Source organism: Heptranchias perlo, unplaced genomic scaffold (assembly GCF_035084215.1).
Source record: "Heptranchias perlo isolate sHepPer1 unplaced genomic scaffold, sHepPer1.hap1 HAP1_SCAFFOLD_134, whole genome shotgun sequence".
In the NCBI taxonomy this organism is placed as follows: Eukaryota; Metazoa; Chordata; class Chondrichthyes; order Hexanchiformes; family Hexanchidae; genus Heptranchias; species Heptranchias perlo.
The window spans coordinates 1,177,499-1,199,409 of NW_027138580.1; the positions used below are offsets into that span (position 1 = coordinate 1,177,499).

The 21,911-nt window shown below is 50.1% G+C and overlaps 1 protein-coding gene and 1 pseudogene across 1 annotated transcript in view; one reads left to right on the forward strand and one right to left on the reverse strand.

The window, feature by feature from the left end:
* The window catches only part of LOC137308609 (zinc finger protein 850-like), a 79,809-nt gene extending 68,928 nt beyond the window's left edge, over positions 1–10,881 (forward strand). Inside the window, exon 7 of the mRNA XM_067977228.1 lies at positions 1,194–10,881. Coding sequence (XP_067833329.1) covers positions 1,194–1,568 — 375 coding nt within the window. The 3' untranslated portion in view covers positions 1,569–10,881. The remainder of the gene's footprint in view (positions 1–1,193) is intronic.
* Positions 10,882–13,347: 2,466 nt separating this feature from the next.
* Positions 13,348–21,911, reverse strand: part of LOC137308628 (zinc finger protein 850-like) — a 62,348-nt pseudogene continuing 53,784 nt past the window's right edge.

Sequence of the window (21,911 nt, forward strand, 5' to 3'; positions counted from 1 at the left end):
TGACGCTCCCTCAGTACTGACCCTCCGACAGTGTGACCCTCCCTCAGTACTGACCCTCCGACAGTGTGACGCTCCCTCAGTACTGACCCTCCGACAGTGTGACCCTCCCTCAGTACCGACCCTCCGACAGTGCGACGCTCCCTCAGTACCGACCCTCCGACAGTGCGACCCTCCCTCAGTACTGACCCTCCGACAGTGTGACCCTCCCTCAGTACTGACCCTCCGACAGTGTGACCCTCCCTCAGTACTGCACTGAAGTGTCAGCCGAGATTTTGTGCTTCTGACTCAGGCGAGAGTGATACCCACTGAGCCACAGCTGACATAGGCCATATTCTAGTGTGTGGAGCATTCTGGGTATGATTGCCCGCCATTGTTCGCACCAATTGCTGATATTTCTGAGATGGGGTTTAGAAACGCAAGGTGTAAATGATACCGTGAGCCGAAAGAGGTGCATTTGGAGCGGAGAACCAGTGACACACTGCGTAACCGGGCGCAAACATTCATTCTCAGTCCAGACATCACTGAGAGAAAGGAATAAAATTCATTTTATTTGATTTTAAATGGTTTAATTTACAAATTGAATCATGTTTGTGTCATTGTATTTCCCAACACAGATTCAAGGCTTCATTTTTTTGAATGTGGAAGGAGAAATGTTTGTCTGTTGTGTCTGTGGGAAAAGATTTCAAACATCAGTGTGAGTGGAAAATCAACGAGACACACACACCCGAGTGAGAGTGTTCCAGTGCACTGAGTGTGGAAAGAGCTTCAACCAGTTACACAGCCTGAAAAAACATCGCACCGTTCACAGCGGGGAGAAACCGTCCACGTGTTCTGTGTGTGGACGAGGCTTCAACTGATCGACGAACCTGGAGAGACACAAGGACACCCGGACCATGGAGAAACCGTGGAAATGTGGGGACTGTGGGAAGGGATTCAATTCCCCGTCTGAGGTGGAAACTCATCGACGCAGTCACACCGGGGAGAGGCCGTTCACCTGCTCCGTGTGTGGGAAGGGATTCATTCGTTCATCCACCCTGCTGAGACACCAGCGAGTTCACACCGGGGAGAGGCCGTTCACCTGCTCCGTGTGCGGGAAGGGATTCGCTCGGTCGTCCCGCCTGCTGGAACACCAGCATATTCACACTGGGGAGAGGCCGTTCACCTGCTCCTTGTGTGGGAATGGATTCACTCGTTCATTCCACCTGCTGAGACACCAGCGAGTTCACGCCGGGGAGAGGCCGTTCACCTGCTCCGTGTGCGGGAAGGGATTCACTCAGTCATCCAACTTGCTGACACACCAGCGAGTTCACACCGGGGAGAGGCCGTTCACCTGCTCAGTGTGTGGGGAGGGATTCACTCAGCGCTCGACCCTGCTGACACACCAGCGAGTTCACACCAGGGAAAGGCCGTTCACCTGCTCCGTGTGCGGGAAGGCATTCACTTGTTCATCCAACCTGCTGAAACACCAGCGAGCTCACACCGGGGAGAGGCCGTTCACCTGCTCCGTGTGCGGGAAGGGATTCACTCGGTCGTCCCACCTGCTGAGACACCAGCGAGTTCACCAGTGACTGCAGGCGGTTGGATTCTGCTGTTATTGCTGCTGTTAATCACATCCAGGACTGAACCATGTTCATTCTGGCAGTTGTTAGAATTTACAATGTTAGAATTTGCTTTGTTCTCAATCAAAGTTCATCACATCTCGATCTGTGTTAATATCAGAGGCTCGCAAGAACAACAGAGGCCCGCCAGTCATCACATTATCTATCTGGGATGCCCAGGACATAGACTGTTCCTTTGTATTGCCAGGCAGGAGACATCAAGTTAAATTTTAAGCAATTAAACTATTAACACGGCCATTATGTCGAGGTCTGGAGGAATCTCACTTCAATATATATTCTGGGCATCATGTGAGATGACTGACATTAAAGGGGATGATTTAAGAACAAACAGCAAGGCTTTTGGTTTGTGAAGCTGACAGGACGGTCAGAAGTCCAATCTACAGAAGCCAGGCCGGATCACCTTGGGCCTGCAGGAAACCAGTGTGTTTGAGTTTATTGTCTCACCGTAATAGTTCTTATACTGTTGGTGTCGGTGTAATAAAGTTGCATTCGGACAATACGCTCGATCCTGACCCACGGGGAATCATTTAATTGAGTTTAAGAGGTTTCCTTCCAGGTGCTTTGTTTCTGCTGACTGGCGGGTCTCACGACTTTGCTTGCGGTGAGGTGACGCTCTTTGAGGGTTGGAGTGAACATTTCCACGGAAATAATTGGCAAAGTGAGAGACGGTGAGATCCGTGTTTTTACTGGTTCCTGGATAGTAAATAGTGTTTCTCCTTTGAAGGGTTCTCAAAATTCCCACATTTTTCATATCACCAACGAGGATATGACTTTTGGACCTTTATGGCAGAGGACCCGACTGCTGGGTTAAATATGGATCCTTGCAGACAGGAGATTCGGCCCATGAGACTGGACATGCCCGGGCTTGTTGGGACAGTGTGGATTGTTCCTGAAAACCAGACAATGAGAGGAGACAGAATCCGCATTCTTCCCTTTCAAACAATCAACCCAGAGAAAGACTTCAGCTTGCAAGAAAATAAAGCCCATCAAAACCTTCCATAAATTATCGCTCAGCAATCAATGCAATTATGCAAACCCATCAATACAATGGCTTTCAGTTCAAGCCTAGTTCTGGGGACAGGAAACCAACAATCACCGGAAGAAGCCCACCATCATCAGACAAAGAACTAACCTTGTTTTGGAATCAGATAAGAAATTCGAAAAACAGTATAACTGGGCGACCAGTTACGAAGCACAGGAAATTGGTTTTGGAGCAGGTTCTCAGCAGTTCAGCTTTAAACAGCAGTTTTGGAGCAGCAACAAGGCAACCGCAGCCCTACACGAAGATCGCCCACCCACAACTGCGCCTTACCGCACCAACAGACTCGATCCAACTGAAGAACCTTTGCAGATTCCACAGACCCAGGACCACGTGGGGACGGCAGGGCCCAGAGGACACAAAGAGCGTACCCCAAAACTGCAACCGGCTTACCTGGCTGGATTTCGAACTGTCAACGATCCCTGGTTTGGTGAGCATGATCCCTGACCTCTCCTAGTTCAATTGAGTTCGGTTTTGGGGGTGGGACAAGGGTAAGGGGATTAGTAGGGTGATTTTCCCTCGTTATGCCGTGTGTTCCCCATTCTTAACTAAGTGTACTTTGTATCTCAGTGTTATCCTAATGTTATAAGTTCATTTGTGACTTCAATAAACCCAGTTTCTTTTCTTGTACCAAAACCAGTATTTTTTGTCACAACCCCCAAATAAGTCCAAGGTCTCGAACCCAGGGAGTGAGAGCGATTCGGACCGCTCAGTGGTCAGAGGTGAAGCTGACACACACCACCACCCCCTACAAAATGGCGACCCAGAAGGGACCTTGGCAAAAGGGATGTGACACAGTGGACACTGATTTGGAAGAGAGAACTGTAATGGAAGAGAGGATCTCAGATTATGTGTTCAGTAAGGTGAATATGGAAAAAAAATGGGTCACTGATCTGTTAAAAGCTGGGCGCCCGGTAGATGCTGCAGCGAAATGGACAGAAGGGAAGGATCATAAGAAATCCATAGAAAAGGCAGTCTGGCTGATGTGCTTCAAGAAACAGATCCAGCTTTTGGACAGGCTCGTTGAAGCACAGGCAGCTGAGATTCGGCAGTCAGCCCTTGAAGTCCAAACAAAGGCCCGAGCAGGGGAGAAGTTACTGTTAGCATTGCAGACTCTGAACCAGGAAAGGGTGCAGTTAGTGGGGGAGCATAAGACCCAACAGGGATATTTACAGTGTCAGGTCACCGAGGCCAAGAACAACGAGCTGAGGTTGCGGGAAAAGAATGCCCGCCTGGCAAGTCAAGTAAGAGAGCAGGAGGAGAAAGTAAAAGGCTGACAGGCAGCCTATAAAATAGTGAGCACACAGGGGTCTGAGGATGCAGACCATGGCCCCTGCCAGAAGCAGATAGAGAGTCTGAACCTTGCTCTAAGGACGGCAAAAGGCATGGTATACCTCATCAGCCCGAGTGCAGCCCAGGTCGACTTCACAGGGAACCTGGGGAGAACGGTTCAGACACCACAGGTCGTGCCCAGGGACGACCCGGTTGAGGAGCAGGAGGGCCCACGACCACCACCCGTAGCGCCAAGCTTTAGCGAAATCTGGCAGGAGAGGGGGGTGGAATTCGGGGCAGAAGCTGAGGAGGAAAACCCCCAACAAGAGAGGCTGGGACCGGGGCCGATGTGCCCGGCCCGGCAGCAAAGGTTCGGCCCGCCCGCTGATAACGGGGATGAGGGACCCCTCCAAAACCAGTTCGTAGTTCCCCACGGCACCCAACAGCTTCGGGCCATGGTAAGCCATTTAACTAAACTTGCTGCAAATGGGGACCCCTCGGTCCACTTCAGGGAAGTGGAACAAGCAGCAAGCATCAACGAGTGCAATGATGCTGAACAGGCCAAAATGCTGCTATTCTCCCTGGAGAGTAAACTCTTCCAGTCCCTCTCTGACCAATGTAAGATGGGACAGTGTGATTATGGGGAGCTCAAGGAGGAAGTTCTTGAGGCCATGTGGATGAATGAGGGAAGTCCTTTCTCCCGGGTGGAAAAAACAGTGCAGCTCATAGGAGAAACCCCGCAGGCTTTTGCAGACAGGTTGTGGCCGGTGTATAGGAGCGCATGCAGTGGGACGCCTAACCGAGCTCACCTGGACCAGGATCAGCGGGCCCACTGGCTCCGTTGCCTGGTGGCAAACAGCTTGCCACAGGTCAGGGCCGCGGCAGGAATGTGGTTTGACCCAAAGAATCCCCTGACTACCGAACTCACAGTGGTCAGACAATTGACCATAGCTTACCGTAATGGTAAAGGAACCGATGCACACCCACCAAAAGGGAAAGTGCATGAAATGAAACCCGGCCAGGGTAGGAAGGAGTGGCATCAGGAAGGGAATAACCCTTCCAGCACAAAGCTCAACTGTTATGGGTGTGGGATGGATGGACACTGGAGGAAGGAGTGTAAGAATCCTTGGAAAGATAACAAGGGAAAGAATTCCTCAACCCCAGCCCAAAGGGCAGAGACAGGAATCCCTCCCGCCACGGTCGAGTCATTTTTGGACGCCATGAGAACCCTATTGACTGGCCCAGGGAAGGTAGCAGCCACCACCGGCACTCTGACCCCATCAGCCCCATCTAACCCACAACCCTGACTAGAGCCAGCACAGCCTGTTTACCTGTGTTCCCTTACCTACGACTTATGGAAGAGACCCCTCGTTGAGATGGAGGTAGAAGAGGTGAAGGGGACCTATCTGTTGGACACGGGAGCATCATGTACCGTGATCCATTCAGCTAACCCCACCACCTCACCTCTATCTAACGGGGTCCCATACAGTCTGTCAGGATTCACAGGTAAAGAACAGGCTGGCTCATTTTCCATCCCGCTGAACATTCGTTTAGGAACACTCCGCTGTAAGTGGACCTGTGTCCGAATGAAGTGGGAAGTGGAGGGTGGAAAAGGGATCCTGGGAGCCGACTTTATTGTAGGCCACGGGATCCCAGTGGATTTGAGGAATCACTGCCTGTGGGGGGCAAATACAGGAAAGGAAGGCGGAGTAGTCGTCATCCCAGGGAAACAGGGGAAGGGGACCCTGTGCACCATGAAGCCTAAAGAGGGTTATAACCTCGAACTCATGGTCAGCAATAACCCAAGGGAGTTCCAGGCATTTGTGCGAGCCCACCTCGCCACATTTGACACACACAAACACGACTGTGGGAGGGTCAACGGGTTCGAGGTCAGTGTAGATGGGGACCCTATGGCCCGACCACAAAAGCAATATAACTTCCCCAGGGAAGCGGAGCCAGACATGGAAGCAGCCATGTCCTCTTTAGTGCAACAGGGCGTCCTGAGACCGATAGCCACCCACGTGAACTCTCCACTGTGGCCGGTTCGAAAACCGGACAACTCCTGGAGGGCCACAGTGGACTATCGGGTGCTCAACAGTAACATCCCAGCCTGTGCACCCACGGTAGCAGCAGTTGCCGACCTGATAGGAAGTATCCCAGCATCCGCGACCACTTTCACGGTGCTGGATATCTCCAACGGGTTTTGGTCCATCCCTTTAAGGAGAGAGGATCAGTACAAGTTTGCCTTTACCTTTAAAGGGCAACAAGTACACCTGGAACTGTCTGCCTCAGGGCTTCCACAATAGCCCCAGCATTTTCCACCAATGCATGGCAAACAGTTTAAAGGGCTTCAGCCAGCCCAGGCAGCTGGTACAATACGTGGATGACCTGCTCCTATTCACCGATTCGAGAGAGGAGCATGGCCCACTTCTGGCCGAACTGCTGGAACTGCTCGGGCAGGAAGGTTTTAAAGTGAACCCAAAGGAAGCCCAGATTGGCCAGCAGGAGGTGAAATTCCTGGGCCTGACAATACGCGCTGGGGAAAGGGCCATAGATAAAGCTAGAAGGGAAGCAGTACAGGAGTTACCAGTCCCCAACACAGTCATGGGAGTGAGATCGTTTCTCGGGCTAACCGGGTACTGCAGAGACTTCATTGAGGACTATGCGGCCACAGCAGCCCCTCTGCTCCGACTCCTGCATAAGGGAGTGGAGTGGGTTTGGGATGAGGGTTGCCAGGCAGCATTTGTCAGGCTCAAGAAAGATCTGCAGACTGCACCAGCTCCAGGGGCCATAGATGGAGGGAAAGAGTTCTTCCTGGAGGTCGCAGCCAGCGGGGACAGCCTGAGTGCTGTGCTGCTCCAAGAGCGGCATGGCAAGCTGAGACCGGTGGTCTACTCCTCCAGGATACTCACAGATGTGGAGAAGAGCTACTCCAATTGTGAAAGGCACCTCTTGGCCACATATTGGGCTGTGAAAAGATCGCTGATCTTCACAGGCACCTCTCCCATCACCCTCCTCACCCATCACACGCCCACCCAGATGCTCCTGGACGGGAGAATCAAGGATGGGACAGTGAGCAGTGCCCGCATTGCTCGCTGGACCCTGCTTCTCTCACAGATGGACCTGAAAGTAAAAGGGCTCTGCGAGCCAAAGCTCGCAGCTAACCTGGTATATCCTGGAACAGCCCACCGGTGTTCCATAGAAGGGGTTTGGGAAGTAAACATAGGTTTACGGGCCGGGATACACCCCACAGGCCGTGAAATCTATGTGGATGGCTCCAGCACAGTATCTGCTGGTGAGCGACTCACGGGGTGTGGAGTTTATGACCCAGCGGCAAACCTTGCCCTGGCAATTAAGCTCCCCAGCACCATGAGCGCCCAGCAGGCTGAACTGTCCGCGGCAGTGTACGTGGTTACACACCCCGAGATCTTCCCCACCCCATACACGATTTGCTCGGACAGCATGTTCACATGCAATTCGTGTACGGAGTACCTGGCCATCTGGTCCCGCCGCGGATACACCTCCGCTGACGGGAGACCCCTCACAGTGAAGCCCTTGCTGGAGAAAATCTTAGCAGCAGTGGGGGAGGAAGGGGAGGTTTTCATCCATAAGGTGAAAGCCCATTCCTCCGCAGAACCCCGGAGTGAGGGCCGAGCCAGGCCGATGTGCTAGCTCAGGAGTGTGCCCGCACAGGCACTTTCTGGGACCCATTTGGGTCCCGTCCTATCGCAGCAGTCACTGGTAGGAATGGGACACAGGGGAGTGCAGGGGTAGCTTTAACCCCGGACCTTAAGACGGTCCAAACCCAAGACCCCGTCCTCAAGGCAGTCCTCAGTGCAGTGGCAGAAGGGAAAAGGGTAGAGGGCCCTTCCAGCACAGCAGCCCTCTCTGTAAAGGAGGGCATGCTGTTTAAGGGAGAGCAATGGGTCGTACCGCAGCAGCACAGGAGGGAATTCCTTCAACTGGCCCATGAGGGTCCAGGAGCGGGGCATCCCGGGCCTGAGACCACCTGGCAGCGGGTGGAACAGGCAGGATGGTGGCCAGGACTCAGGGAAGATGTCCGCGAGTTCTGTGCCAGCTGTCTGGTGTGTGCTGCTAACAACCCTGACCCCCACAAAAGGAAAGTACCTATGGGACACATCAGGAGGGAAGAGGGACCATGGCAGTCGATCCAGGTCGACTACATCGGGCCCCTACCCACCGCCCAGGGAGGCTATAAGTACTGCCTAGTCCTGGTGGATGTGTTCACAAAGTGGGTAGAAGCCTTCCCCTGTCGAACAGCCACGGCTATGAGTACAGCCAGGATCCTGGTCAGGGAGGTGTTCTCACGATGGGGGCTACCACAGTATGTGGAGTCCGACCAAGGGAGCCACTTTACCGGACAGGTCATGCAGGATACCCTTATGGTACTTGGCATAGAGGGGAAATGGCACGTTGCACACAACCCACAGTCCTCAGGGATTGTAGAGAGGATGAACAGAACCTTGAAAGAAAGGCTGAGGAAAGAGACGGTAGACTCACCTCGAAAGTGGGTAGAAGTCTCACCGTTGGTCCTAATGGGGATCCGAGCCAGCCAGTCAAAAAGCACGGGGTATTCCCCACACGAGCTCATGACTGGTAGGGTTATGCGGACCCCCACCCATGTGCTAGCCCCGGTGCTCACGGAGGGTCAGCTCAGAGAGGTGAACCGGGACAGCTTCGTCAGGAATCTGTTTGAACACCTTAAACAGGTTTACTGTCAGGCTGCTCGCAACATGGGAAAACAGCATCGGAGTAACCGACTGCTGCTAGAACCCCGTACGCACCACGAGTGGGAGATTGGGGATCAGGTTATGGTTAGGAATTTTGCTCGGGTCGGCAGTCTAGAACCATTATACATGGGGCCCTACAGCATTGTAGATAAGGCAAGCCCCATGGGATACGCCATAAAGCTGCCGAGGCGCACCAAATGGTTCCACATTAACCAATGTAAGTTGTTTAAATCCGAGAGAAGGGAACAGCCAGTTGGGGCAAGGTCTGAGGATAAAAATCCTCAGCCTGCAGCAGGAGCAAACTCCCAGACTGCACAAGCGGGTGCAGTGGCTTGTTTTAAGGGAAGGGCCATCCCACCCACCGTTTGGGACACTCCCCCGCTCATCTGGGACTCAGACGAGGTGGGACCTGAGGGCAGAGAGTTACCTGCCCCTGACATAGGTTTAGAAGAGGTGCAGCCTGAGGATAGAAATCCCCAGCCAGCGGCAGTGGAGATTCCACAGACCGCACAAGAGGGGACAGTGGCTCGAGTTAAAGACTCACCAGCCAGAAAACCCCCACCAGCCAGAGTCCCTCGAAGGCCCCCACGAACGCCACGGCCAAAGAAACCGTGGTCACCGGCTCCCCAGTTTAAAAGGGCAGCCCCTCAAGTCAGGGATCGATCTGAGGACAGAGGTCCCCAGCCAGCAGCCGCAGGCTGCGAGGGACCAAAGGTACAGGACAGGGCGGCCACACCGAAGGGAGTAGTGCACTGTAGCCCGAACAGGGATTAGCCTGGCCGCCCGGGGACGGGCGGCGGATGTGCATAGCTTCTGTCATTTAATTTTGAGATTGTTAAGTTTGGGTGTTTTAGTTAAATTTTATATCAGGTGGTTGGTAGTTTAAGTATTATTGTTTACCGTGTATTATTTTTCTATGTATGTACCGTATTTTCCAAGTGGTGCAGGGGTGTTGGACCCCCTCCGTGCTTGGATATGAATGTAACTGAATTCTTACCTGTGTCTGCATCTGAACACTGCACCTAAAGGGGAATGTATGTTTTGGGTCTTAGATAGGTAAACTACAGGGGAAGGTTGGCTCTCGAGGATCGAGAATTTTGCTCACCTTTTACCAGTATGATATTTGAAGCAAGGTTAAAGTATCACAGGGGGGAGTGTAAGATTCTCAAAATTCACAGATCCCCCAAAAAACTCAGAGAAAAACCCTAAAGAAATTCACCTTTTCCCTGAGTGTGGAAAACTTTGGCCCCTGACTAAAATCCTAAGATGGAAGGATAGGTGAGAGGTCACCAGACGAATCCACAACCCACACGTGGAAGGTGGGAGAATTACTGCTTCAGACATGTCTCTGTTTTAATGCAAAACGGACAGCAGGGGGTCGACAATCACTCCCATTGAAAGAGGCAACTTTTCCAGACTTGGTGGGGCCATGCTTTTGTTTTAAAGCAAAACCATCAACACCTCGGACGTTGGATACAAAAGGAAGCCTTATGTGACCAGCTCTAAATCAGAATTAAAACAATGACCCATTGGGAGAAGCAATTTGCAATCTGATTGGGACCATCAAAAACCATCAAAGGACTTTGTAAGAACTGTTTTAAACAGACCATTGTAAGAGAGACATCACAAGGCGAAAGCTCTCTCTCTCTCTCTCTCTCTCTCTGTCTTGCTGGCTCTGGTGGGCTGCTTGTTTTGGTTCTGCCTGCTCTGAAAGGAAAGCAGTTTCCAGCAGACAACAAGGAAAGCAGTTGGACAGGGAAGGTCAGTAGCTCTAGAAGCAGGCCGACACACAAGAAGAAACCAGAGCCACAGTCCCAGTGACCGTCAGACACCTGGCGGCAACAAGGGCCTTACGAAACAACCAACCGAATATTACCACCAACCAACCGGGTAATATTGAGCCACCGCGACCAAAGAAAACCAACTCGGGAGAAAACCGAAGATCCGCAAAGTTTCCACTCGACAATCTATTTCTGACTTACCTCTGGGTGAATTACTGTCAAGGTTTCGTTTGGTGAGCATTATCTCTGGCCCTTTAGAGTCCAACCTAGCTCGTACAGTGGGATTGGGAGGGGTGAGGTATCCTTCCGACTGTAATTTCCCTCGCGTGTACTGAAGTGTTCCCCATTTTATTAGAGCGTTAAGATTGTTGTGTTGTATTTCCTCTCTTGAATAAAGGTCAAAGTTTCTTGCACCAAAACCAGTTGTCTGCTGCACTTTGTCACAACCCCCAAATAAGTCCAAGGTCTGGAACCCAGGGAGTGGGAGCGATTCAGAAGTCAGAGGTGAAGCTGACACACACCACCACCCCCTACATAACGTACAGGGTGGATAAAGGGGAACCAGTGGACGTAGTGTATTTAGACTTCCAGAAGGCATTCGACCAGGTGCCACATAAAAGATTATTGCTCAAGATCAAGAATCACTGGATTGGGGGTAATATTCTGCAATGGGTGGAGGATTGGTTATCGAACAGGAAGCAGAGAGTTGGGATAAATGGTTCATTCTCGGACTGGCAACCAGTAGCCAGTGGTGTTCCGCAGGGGTCGGTGCTGGGTCCCCAACTCTTTACAATCTGTATTAACGATTTGGAGGAGGGGGCCGAGTGCAACATATCAAAGTTTGCAGATGATACAAAGGTGGGAGGGAAAGTAGAGAGTGAGGAGGACATAAAAAACCGACAAGGAGACATTGACAGGCTGGGTGAGTGAGCGGAGATTTGGCAGATGCAATACAATATTGGAAAATGTGAGGTTATGCACTTTGGCAGGAAAAATCAGAGAGCAAGTTATTATCTTAATTGCAAGAAACTGGAAAGTACTGCAGTACAAAGGGATCTGGGGGTCCTAGTGTAAGAAAATCAAAAAGTTAGTATGCAGGTGCAGCAGGTGATCAAGAAGGCCAACGGAATGTTGGCTTTTATTGCTAGGGGGATAGAATATAAAAACAAGGAGGTATTGCTGCAGTTATATGAGGTATCGGTGAGACCGCACCTGGAATACTGCATACAGTTTTGGTGTCCATACTTAAGAAAAGACATACTTGCTCTCGAGGCAGTGCAAAGAAGGTTCACTCGGTTAATCCCGGGGATGAGGGGGTGGACATATGAGGAGAGGTTGAGTGGATTGGGACTCGACTCATTGGAGTTCAGAAGAATGAGAGGCGATCTTATTGAAACATATAAGATTGTGAAGGGGCTTGATCGGGTGGATGCGGTAAGGATGTTCCCAAGGATGGGTGAAACTAGAACTCGGGGGCATAATCTTAGAATAAGGGGCTGCTCTTTCAAAACTGAGATGAGGAGAAACTTCTTCACTCAAAGGGTGGTAGGTCTGTGGAATTTGCTGCCCCAGGAAGCTGTGGAAGCTACATCATTAAATAAATTTAAAACAGAAATAGACAGTTTCCTCGAAGTAAAGGGAATTAGGGGTTACGGGGAGCGGGCAGAAAATTGGACATGAATTTAGATTGAGGTGAGGATCAGATCAGCCATGATCTTATTGAATGGTGGAGCAGGCTCGAGGGGCCGATTGGCCGACTCCTGCTCCTATTTCTTATGTTCTTATGCAGTATTGGTTTTACTGGCTGCCTTACTTTGTTCGTGTCTTGATTCGGCTTCCTTTTTCCAATCTGAGAATGCCGCCCACTTAACTCCTTTGTCACCTCTCTTTCTCGGGTCTCTGTCCTCCAAACATTCCTCTAAACACTTAATTCTGTCCATATTAAATGGACCGTCTTCGGGAAAGGGATATTTCCCAGTCTTGGTCCATTTTGACCAAACTATCAACTCGTCAGTTGTTTCTTTCCCAAAGTTTCTGTCCATGTGAGCAGCAGGTGTTCCCTTTGGAGGGATTTTGCTGGTGCTGGCGCCCATGGCTTATAGTTTATACAATCCTTCACACTGTAATTACACAACAATCAAGGCCGATCTTAACTATCGCAATTCTATACTTGATAATTCAGCTGATCGGACAAGACGTCATGTGTTCTCTACACCTACTTTAGGGTCCTGGTCTTCACGTGGGGTTAAAACCCTCTTAATAACCAGCTCAGGCTCGGTGCGTGAGAGAAACGTCTGCAATTGGTTGGATCAGCTGACTTACACAAGATTCCTGTATACTTTAACTCTACGCGACATTAACACCAGTCTGCGTTTGTCGCCACTACAGACTTGTTCAAATTACAATTTCACTCAGTTCCGAATATTAATTTACTCTAAAAGTCTGTAACTTTGTTCCCTTTTCTCTGGCGCCTCTCCCGTAGTGCCCGTCTGTTGGCTCGATACAGCAGCCTCAACGTCACTCGAGTTACTTTACCGGTTTCACAGATCTACTCCGTTATTTTTCTCTCTCAGCCCGTTACTACAACACCGCAGCTGACAATATCGAGCAATCTGACAAGGTCCTTTTCTTTTCTCCTTATCGACACGAAACACATTTCCAATGATCGCCTTTCGATTCCTAAAGGCAAACAGAAGAATTAGTCACGTCGGTTAATGCATACACTTACTAATCGCAGTGCGACCGCGGCTTGCACAGAACACCGAGTTGCAATAACAACCTGTGTCCGTACTTACCGGGGATCACAAGCGATCTCAGTGGGACCTCCGAGAAACTGTCGAAACTTAATATTACTTATCAATATACAATGCATTAACACCCAAACAAGTAGTACAAAGAGAAACTTTATTGAACCCCGACTTGTATACAAGTGGAAGAGCACCTCAAGACAATGGTTGAGGGGACAACTTCGCCGAGTTAAAGAAACAGCTCACGTTTATACAATTTGGTGAACAACGCCCACCTGTTACAGAATATGGGCGTACACGGACACTCTCCATTGGATCAGGTAGTTGGTCAATCAAATAGTGAGCCCGCCCTCGAGCATCCATAGCCAGCTTGTTACATTCCACGTTGGCATGAGAAAGTATAAGTCATCTGCTTTCTTCCCACATTCCTGTCTCTCATTATCAGTGGGATGTAGTTAGTCTCAAGGCCATATGGCCATTTATTCCTGAAGCTAGCTACATCCCTCATCTCGGGGGAGGACAGGCTGTATAGTCTGTGCTGGGCGACTTGCTCTTTCTAAATTAATTATCAACATGAGAAACTCAAAATTACACAATTGTGCTTCTATGTGTACTTGTCTATGATGTGAGTGAAGTGAATTAATAGAGAGTTAATATGGTCAAGTATCCCTTCATGCACTTCCACACTATGAAGGCCTGGGTTCGGGTTTAGATGCACAGGGGCCAGAGGTGACCAAAAGTAGGGTCGCCGACAGGTCAGATGTGGGGGGGGGGGGGGGGGGAGGAGCCAGAGCCGCGGGAATCGGGAAGTTGCAGGGGGGACATTGGGCCCCCCCCCTTTTTCCTGGGGCTGCTTTTGCACCTCCAGTAATATTTTGTTTTAAACCATCTTCTGTTTCATTGATAAACCCTTGAGGTTCCTGGAGGAAGCTGGAACTTGTGGTTCTGGACCGACATTTTAACCTTTGGCAGTAAAATGCTGGGGGTTTTGATTGTTCGATTCAGGCATTAGAGGGACAGCGGGGCCCTTTAAGATAATTGACAAAGGAGCCAGAGGGGGGAGAGGAGGAGGATTTTTTTTACGCAGCGAGTTGTGATGATCTGGAACGCGCTGCCTGAAAGGGCGGTGGGAGCAGATTCAAACATCTTACATTAAATATTACAAATATACAAAAACATCACAGGTGTTAACAGTAGTGCTTCCAAACAAAACCATTTGCAAGGCAACGGGGAAAGAGCAGGGCAGTGGGATTAATTGGATCGTTCTTTCAAAGAGCCGGCACAGGCACGATGGGCCGAATGGCCTCCGATTCTATGAGGTTCCTGTTTTTGTGTGGGTTACGCTTAAAGGGACAGGCACAGTTTCAGCCCCTTCAGTACACGTGTATTTAAAGGGACAGGTAGTTAAAGGGACAGGTTCCCCTTCAGTTGCGGGTGACGTATTGAGGAAAGCAGTGCCCCCTCCTCTTCATCTTGAGTTAAACACTTAAATCTCCCCTTAACTTTCCCTGCTCTCAAGACAACAACCCCAGCTTCTCCAGTCTCTCCACATAACTGAAGTCCCTCATCCCTGGCACCATTCTAGTAAATCACCTCGCCAAGGCCGTGACATCTTTCCTAAAGTCTGGCTCCCATATATTGGGTTCATTTCTGGAGGGAGAGAATTGAAAAGCAGAGAAGTTATGTTAAACTTGTATAGAACCTTGGTTAGACCACACTTGGAGTACGGGGCACAGTTCTGGTCTCCATATTACAAAAAGGATATAGAGGCTCTGGAGAAGGTGCAAAAAAGATTCACAAGGATGACACCAGAACTGAGAGGTTATACCTATCAGGAAAGATTGAACAGGCTGGGGCTCTTTTCTCCTGAAAAGAGACCTGATCGAGGTCTTTAAAATTATGAAGGGATTCGAAAGGGGAGACGGAGAGAAGATGTTTCCACTTGTTAAGGGGAAGCTCGATAAACACATGAGGGAGAAAGGAATAGAAAGATATGCTGATAGGGTGAGATGAAGGGAGGAGGCTCGTGTGGAGCATAAACACCGGCATGGACCAGGTGGGCCGAATGGCCTGTTTCTGTGCTGTACATTCCATGTAATATGTAACAGGAACAAATTCATTTATTTTCCATCTGCCTGTCGTGGGAAGGAGAAACACTATTAACTATCCAGGAACCAGTAAAAACACAGACCTCACCGTCTCTCACAAACTCCTTTGCCAATTATTTCGGTGGAAATGTTCACTCCAACCCTCAAAGAGCGTCACCTCACCACAAGCAAAGTCGTGAGACCCGCCAGTCAGCAGAAACATAGCACCTGGAAGGAAACCTCTTAAACTCAATTAAATGATTCCCCGTGGGTCAGGATCGAGCGTATTGTCCGAATGCAACTCTATCACACCGACACCAATAGTATAAGAACTATTACGGTGAGACAATAAACTCATACACACTGGTTTCCTGCAGGGCATTACAGAAACATGGCTGCAGGGTGACAACGACTGGGAATTAAATATGCCAGGGTATTTAACAATCAGGAAGGACAGGCAGGAAGGAAGGGGAGGTGGGGTGGCTATGTTAATAAAGGAAGGAATCACTGTAATACAGAGAAATGATTTTGGGACAAAGGATGAGGATAATGAAACAGTTTGGGTAGAGATAAGGAATAATAAGGGGAAAAAACACTAGTGGGCTTAGTATATCGGCCTCCAAATCGTTGCAACTCTGCTGGAAGAAGTATTAATCAGGAAATAGTCGGGCATGTAATAAGAGAACAGCTATAATTATGGGGGATTTTAACTATCATATTAACTGGACAAATCAAATTGGGCAGGGCAGCCTTGAGGAAGAGTTTATTGAGTGTATTAGGGATGGATTTCTTCAGCAGTATGTAACTGATCCGACAAGGGGGCAAGCAACCTTGGACCTGGTCCTGTGTAATGAGCCAGGATTAATTAATAATGTCCTCGTTAAGGATCCCCTTGGAATGAGTGACCATAACATGGTTAAATTCCATATCCAATTAGAGGGTGAGAAGGTTGGTTCTCAAACAAGCGTACTGAGCTTGAATAAAGGAGACTATGATGGTATGAGAGCAGAATTGATTAAAGTGGACTGGGAAAATAGATTAAAGGGTAAGATGGTACATGAGCAGTGGTGTTCATTCAAGGAGTTATTTTACAACTTTCAAAAAAAAAATTCCACTGAGGAAAAAAGGGTGTAAAAGAAATGACAGCCATCCGTGGCCAAGTAAAGAAATTAAGGATAGTATCCGACTAAAAACAAGGACATATAAGGTAGCCAAACTTAGTGGGAGGATAGAAGATTGGGAAGTCTTCAAAAGACAGCAAAAAGATTAAGAGAGGGAAGATAGATTATGAAAATAAATTAGCAAAAAATATAAAAACAGATAGCAAGAGTTTCTACAGTTATATAAAAAGAAAAAGGGTGGCTAAGGCAAACGTAGGTCCTTTAGAGGATGAGACCGGGAAATTAATGGTGGGAAACATGGAGATGGCAAAAATGCTGAACAAATATTTTGTTTGTCTTTGCAGCAGAGGACACTAAGAATATCCTAACACTGGACAAACAGGGGGCGAGGAGCTAAATACGATTATAATCACGAAGGAATTGGTACTCAGTAAAATAATGGGACTCAAGGCGGATAAATCCCCTGGACCTGATGGCTTACATCCTAGGGTCTTGAGGGAAGTGGCAGTAGGGATTGTGGATGCTTTGGTAATAATTTTCCAAAATTCTCTGGACTCAGCAAAGGTCCCGGCAGATTGGAAAACTGCTAATGTAACACCCTTATTTAAAAAGGGTAGTAGGCAGAAGGCTGGAAATTATAGACCAGTTAGCCTAACATCTGTGGTGGGTAAAATTTTGGAGTCTATTATTAAGGAGACAGTAATGGAACATTTAGATAAACATAATTTAATAGGACAAAGTCAGCATGGCTTTATGAAGGAGAAGTCATGTCTGACAAATTTGCTTGAGTTCTTTGAGGACATAACGTACAGGGTGGATAAAGGGGAACCAGTGGACGTAGTGTATTTAGACTTCCAGAAGGCATGCGACAAGGTGCCACATAAAAGATTATTGCTCAAGATAAAGAATCAATGGATTGGGGGTAATATTCTGGCATGGGCGGAGGATTGGTTATCTAACAGGAAGCAGAGAGTTGGGATAAATGGTTCATTCTCGGACTGGCAACCAGTAGCCAGTGGTGTTCCGCAGGGGTCGGTGCTGGGTCCCCAACTCTTTACAATCTATATTAACGATTTGGAGGAGGGGGCCGAGTGCAACATATCAAAGTTTGCAGATGATACAAAGATGGGAGGGAAAGTAGAGAGTGAGGAGGATATAAAAAACCTACAAGGGGATATAGACAGGCTGGGTGAGTGGGCGGAGATTTGGCAGATGCAATACAATAATGGAAAATGTGAGGTTATGCATTTGGCAGGAAAAATCAGAGAGCAAGTTATTATCTTAATGGCAAGAAACTGGAAAGTACTGCAGTACAAAGGGATCTGGGGGTCCTAGTGCAAGAAAATCAAAAAGTTAGTATGTAGGTGCAGCAGGTGATCAAGAAGGCCAACGGAATGTTGGCTTTTATTGCTAGGGGGACAGAATATAAAAACAGGGAGGTATTGCTGCAGTTATATAAGGTATTGGTGAGACCGCACCTGGAATACTGCATACAGTTTTGGTGTCCATACTTAAGAAAAGACATAGTTGCTCTCGAGGCAGTACAAAGAAGGTTCACTCAGTTAATCCCGGGGATAAGGGGGTGGACATATGAGGAGAGGTTGAGGTGATGGGGACTGTACTCATTGGAGTTCAGAAGAATGAGAGGCGATCTTATTGAAACATATAAGATTGTGAAGGGGCTTGATCGGGTGGATGCGGTAAGGATGTTCCCAAGGATGGGTGAAACTGGAACGAGGGGGCATAATCTTAGAATAAGGGGCTGCTCTTTCAAAACTGAGATGAGGAGAAACTTCTTCACTCAAAGGGTGGTAGGTCTGTGGAATTTGCTGCCCCAGGAAGCTGTGGAAGCTACATCATTAAATAAATTTAAAACAGAAATAGACAGTTTCCGAGAAGTAAAGGGAATTCGGGGTTACGGGGAGCGGGCAGGAAATTGGACATGAAGCTGAGTTCGGATCAGTCAAGCTCCAGTGGGTGGCGGAGCAGGCCCAGGGGCTGAGTGGCCGGGTCCTGCTCCGACATCTTGTGTTCTTTAGATTTGAGGTTAGGATCAGATCAGCCATGATCTTATTGAATGGCGGAGCAGGCTCAAGGGGCCGATTGGCCGACTCCTGCTCCTATTTCTTATGTTCTCTTATGTTCTGAAAGGCCCAAGGTGATCCAACCTGGCTTCTGTAGATTGGACTTCTGACCGTCCTGTCAGCTTAACAAACCAAAAGCCTTGCTGTTTGTTCTTAAATCATCCCCTTTAACGTGAGTCATCTCACATGATGCCCAGAATATATATGAAAGTGAGATTCCGCCAGACCTCGACATAATGGCCGTGTTAATAGTTTAATTGCTCAAGGTTTAACTTGATGTCTCCTGCCTGGCAATACAAAGGGACAGTCTATGTCCTGGGCATCCCAGATAGATAATGTGATGACTGGCGGGCCTCTGTTGTTCTTGCGAGCCTCTGATATCAACACATATCGAGATGTGATTAACTTTGATTAAGAACAAAGCAAATTCTAACATTGTAAATTCGAACAACTGCCAGAATGAACATGGTTCAGTCCTGGATGTGATTAACAGCAGCAATAACAGCAGAATCCAACCGCCTGCAGTCACTGGTGAACTCGCTGGTGTGTCAACAGGTTGGACGACCGAGGGAATCCCTTCCCACACACGGAGCAGGTGAACGGCCTCTCCCCGGTGTGAACTCGCTGGTGTGCCAGCAGGGAGGAGCGATGAGCAAATCCCTTCCCACACACGGAGCAGGTGAACGGCCTCTCCCCGGTGTGAACTCGCTGGTGTGCCAGCAGGGTGGAGCGCACAGCGAATCCCTTCGCACACACGGAGCAGGTGAACGGCTTCTCCCCGGTGTGAACTCGCTGGTGTCTCAGCAGGTGGGATGACTGAGTGAATCCCTCCCCACACACGGGGCAGGTGAACGGCCTCTCCCCGGTGTGAACTCGCTGGTGTCTCAGCAGATGGGATGAACGAGTGAATTCCTCCCCGCACACGGAGCAGGTGGACGGCATCTCCCCGGTGTGAACTCGCTGGTGTCTCAGCAGGGTGGATGAAAGAGTGAATCCCTTCCCACACACGGAGCAGGTGAACGGCCTCTCCCCGGTGTGAAGTCGCTGGTGTGTCAGCAGGGTGGAGCGCAGAGTGAATCTCTCACCACACACGGAGCAGGTGAACGGCCTCTCCCCGGTGTGAACTCGCTGGTGTGCCAGCAGGGTGGAACGCACAGCGAATCCCTTCCCACACACGGAGCAGGTGAACGGCCTCTCCCCGGTGTGAACTCGCTGGTGTGTCAGCAGGTTGGATGAACAAGCGAATCCCTTCGCACACACGGAGCAGGTGAACGGCCTCTCCCCGGTGTGAACTCGCTGGTGTGTCAGCAGGTGGGATGAAAAAGTGAATCCCTTCCCGCACACGGAGCAGGTGAACGGCCTCTCCCCGGTGTGAACTCGATGGTGTCTCAGCAGGGTGGATTTACGAGTGAATCCCTTCCCACACATGGAGCAGGTGAACGGCCTCTCCCCAGTGTGAACTCGCTGGTGTGTCAGCAGGGTGGATGAACGAGTGAATCCCTTCCCGCACACGGAGCAGGTGAATGGCCTCTCCCCGGTGTGACTGCGTCGATGAGTTTCCACCTCAGACGGACAATTGAATCCCTTCCCACAGTCCCCACATTTCCACGGTTTCTCCATGGTCCGGGTGTCCTTGTGTCTCTCCAGGTTGGACGATCAGTTGAAGCCTCGTCCACACACAGAACACGTGGACGGTTTTTCCCCGCTGTGAACGGTGCGATGTTTTTTTCAGGCTGTGTAACTGGTTAAAGCTCTTTCCACACTCAGTGCACTGGAACACTCTCACTCGGGTGTGTGTGTCTCGGTGATTTTCCACTCACACTGATGTTTGAAATCTTTTCCCACAGACACAACAGACAAACATTTCTCCTTCCACATTCAAAAAAATGAAGCCTTGAATCTGTGTTGGGAAATACAATGACACAAACATGATTCAATTTGTAAATTAAACCATTTAAAATCAAATAAAATGAATTTTATTCCTTTCTCTCAGTGATGTCTGGGCTGAGAATGAATGTTTGCGCCCGGTTACGCAGTGTGTCACTGGTTCTCCGCTCCAAATGCACCTCTTTCGGCTCACGGTATCATTTACACCTTGCGTTTCTAAACCCCATCTCAGAAATATCAGCAATTGGTGCTTACAATGGTGGGCAATCATACCCAGAATGCTCCACACACTAGAATATGGCCGATGTCAGCTGTGGCTCAGTGGGTATCACTCTCGCCTGAGTCAGAAGCACAAAATCTCGGCTGACACTTCAGTGCAGTACTGAGGGAGGGTCACACTGTCGGAGGGTCAGTACTGAGGGAGCGTCACACTGTCGGAGGGTCAGTACTGAGGGAGCGTCACACTGTCGGAGGGTCAGTACTGAGGGAGCGTCACACTGTCGGAGGGTCGGTACCGAGGGAGGGTCACACTGTCGGAGGGTCAGTACCGAGGGAGGGTCACACTGTCGGAGGGTCGGTACTGAGGGAGCGTCACACTGTCGGAGGGTCGGTACTGAGTGAGGGTCACACTGTTGGAGGGTCAGTACTGAGGGAGCGTCACACTGTCGGAGGGTCAGTACTGAGGGAGCGTCACACTGTCGGAGGGTCAGTACTGAGGGAGCGTCACACTGTCGGAGGGTCAGTACTGAGGGAGCGCCGCACTGTCGGAGGGTCAGTACTGAGGGAGCGTCCCACTGTCGGAGGGTCGGTACTGAGGGAGCGTCGCACTGTCGGAGGGTCGGTACTGAGGGAGCGCCGCACTGTCGGAGGGTCAGGACTGAGGGAGCGTCGCACTGTCGGAGGGTCAGTACTGAGGGAGCGTCGCACTGTCGGAGGGTCAGTCATGAGGGAGCGTCGCACTGTCGGAGGGTCAGTACTGAGGGAGCGTCACACTGTCGGAGGGTCAGTCATGAGGGAGGGTCACACTGTCGGAGGGTCAGTACTGAGGGAGCGTCACACTGTCGGAGGGTCAGTACTGAGGGAGCGTCACACTGTCGGAGGGTCAGTACTGAGGGAGCGTCACACTGTCGGAGGGTCGGTACCGAGGGAGGGTCACACTGTCGGAGGGTCAGTACCGAGGGAGGGTCACACTGTCGGAGGGTCGGTACTGAGGGAGCGTCACACTGTCGGAGGGTCGGTACTGAGTGAGGGTCACACTGTTGGAGGGTCAGTACTGAGGGAGCGTCACACTGTCGGAGGGTCAGTACTGAGGGAGCGTCACACTGTCGGAGGGTCAGTACTGAGGGAGCGTCACACTGTCGGAGGGTCAGTACTGAGGGAGCGCCGCACTGTCGGAGGGTCAGTACTGAGGGAGCGTCCCACTGTCGGAGGGTCGGTACTGAGGGAGCGTCGCACTGTCGGAGGGTCGGTACTGAGGGAGCGCCGCACTGTCGGAGGGTCAGTACTGAGGGAGCGTCGCACTG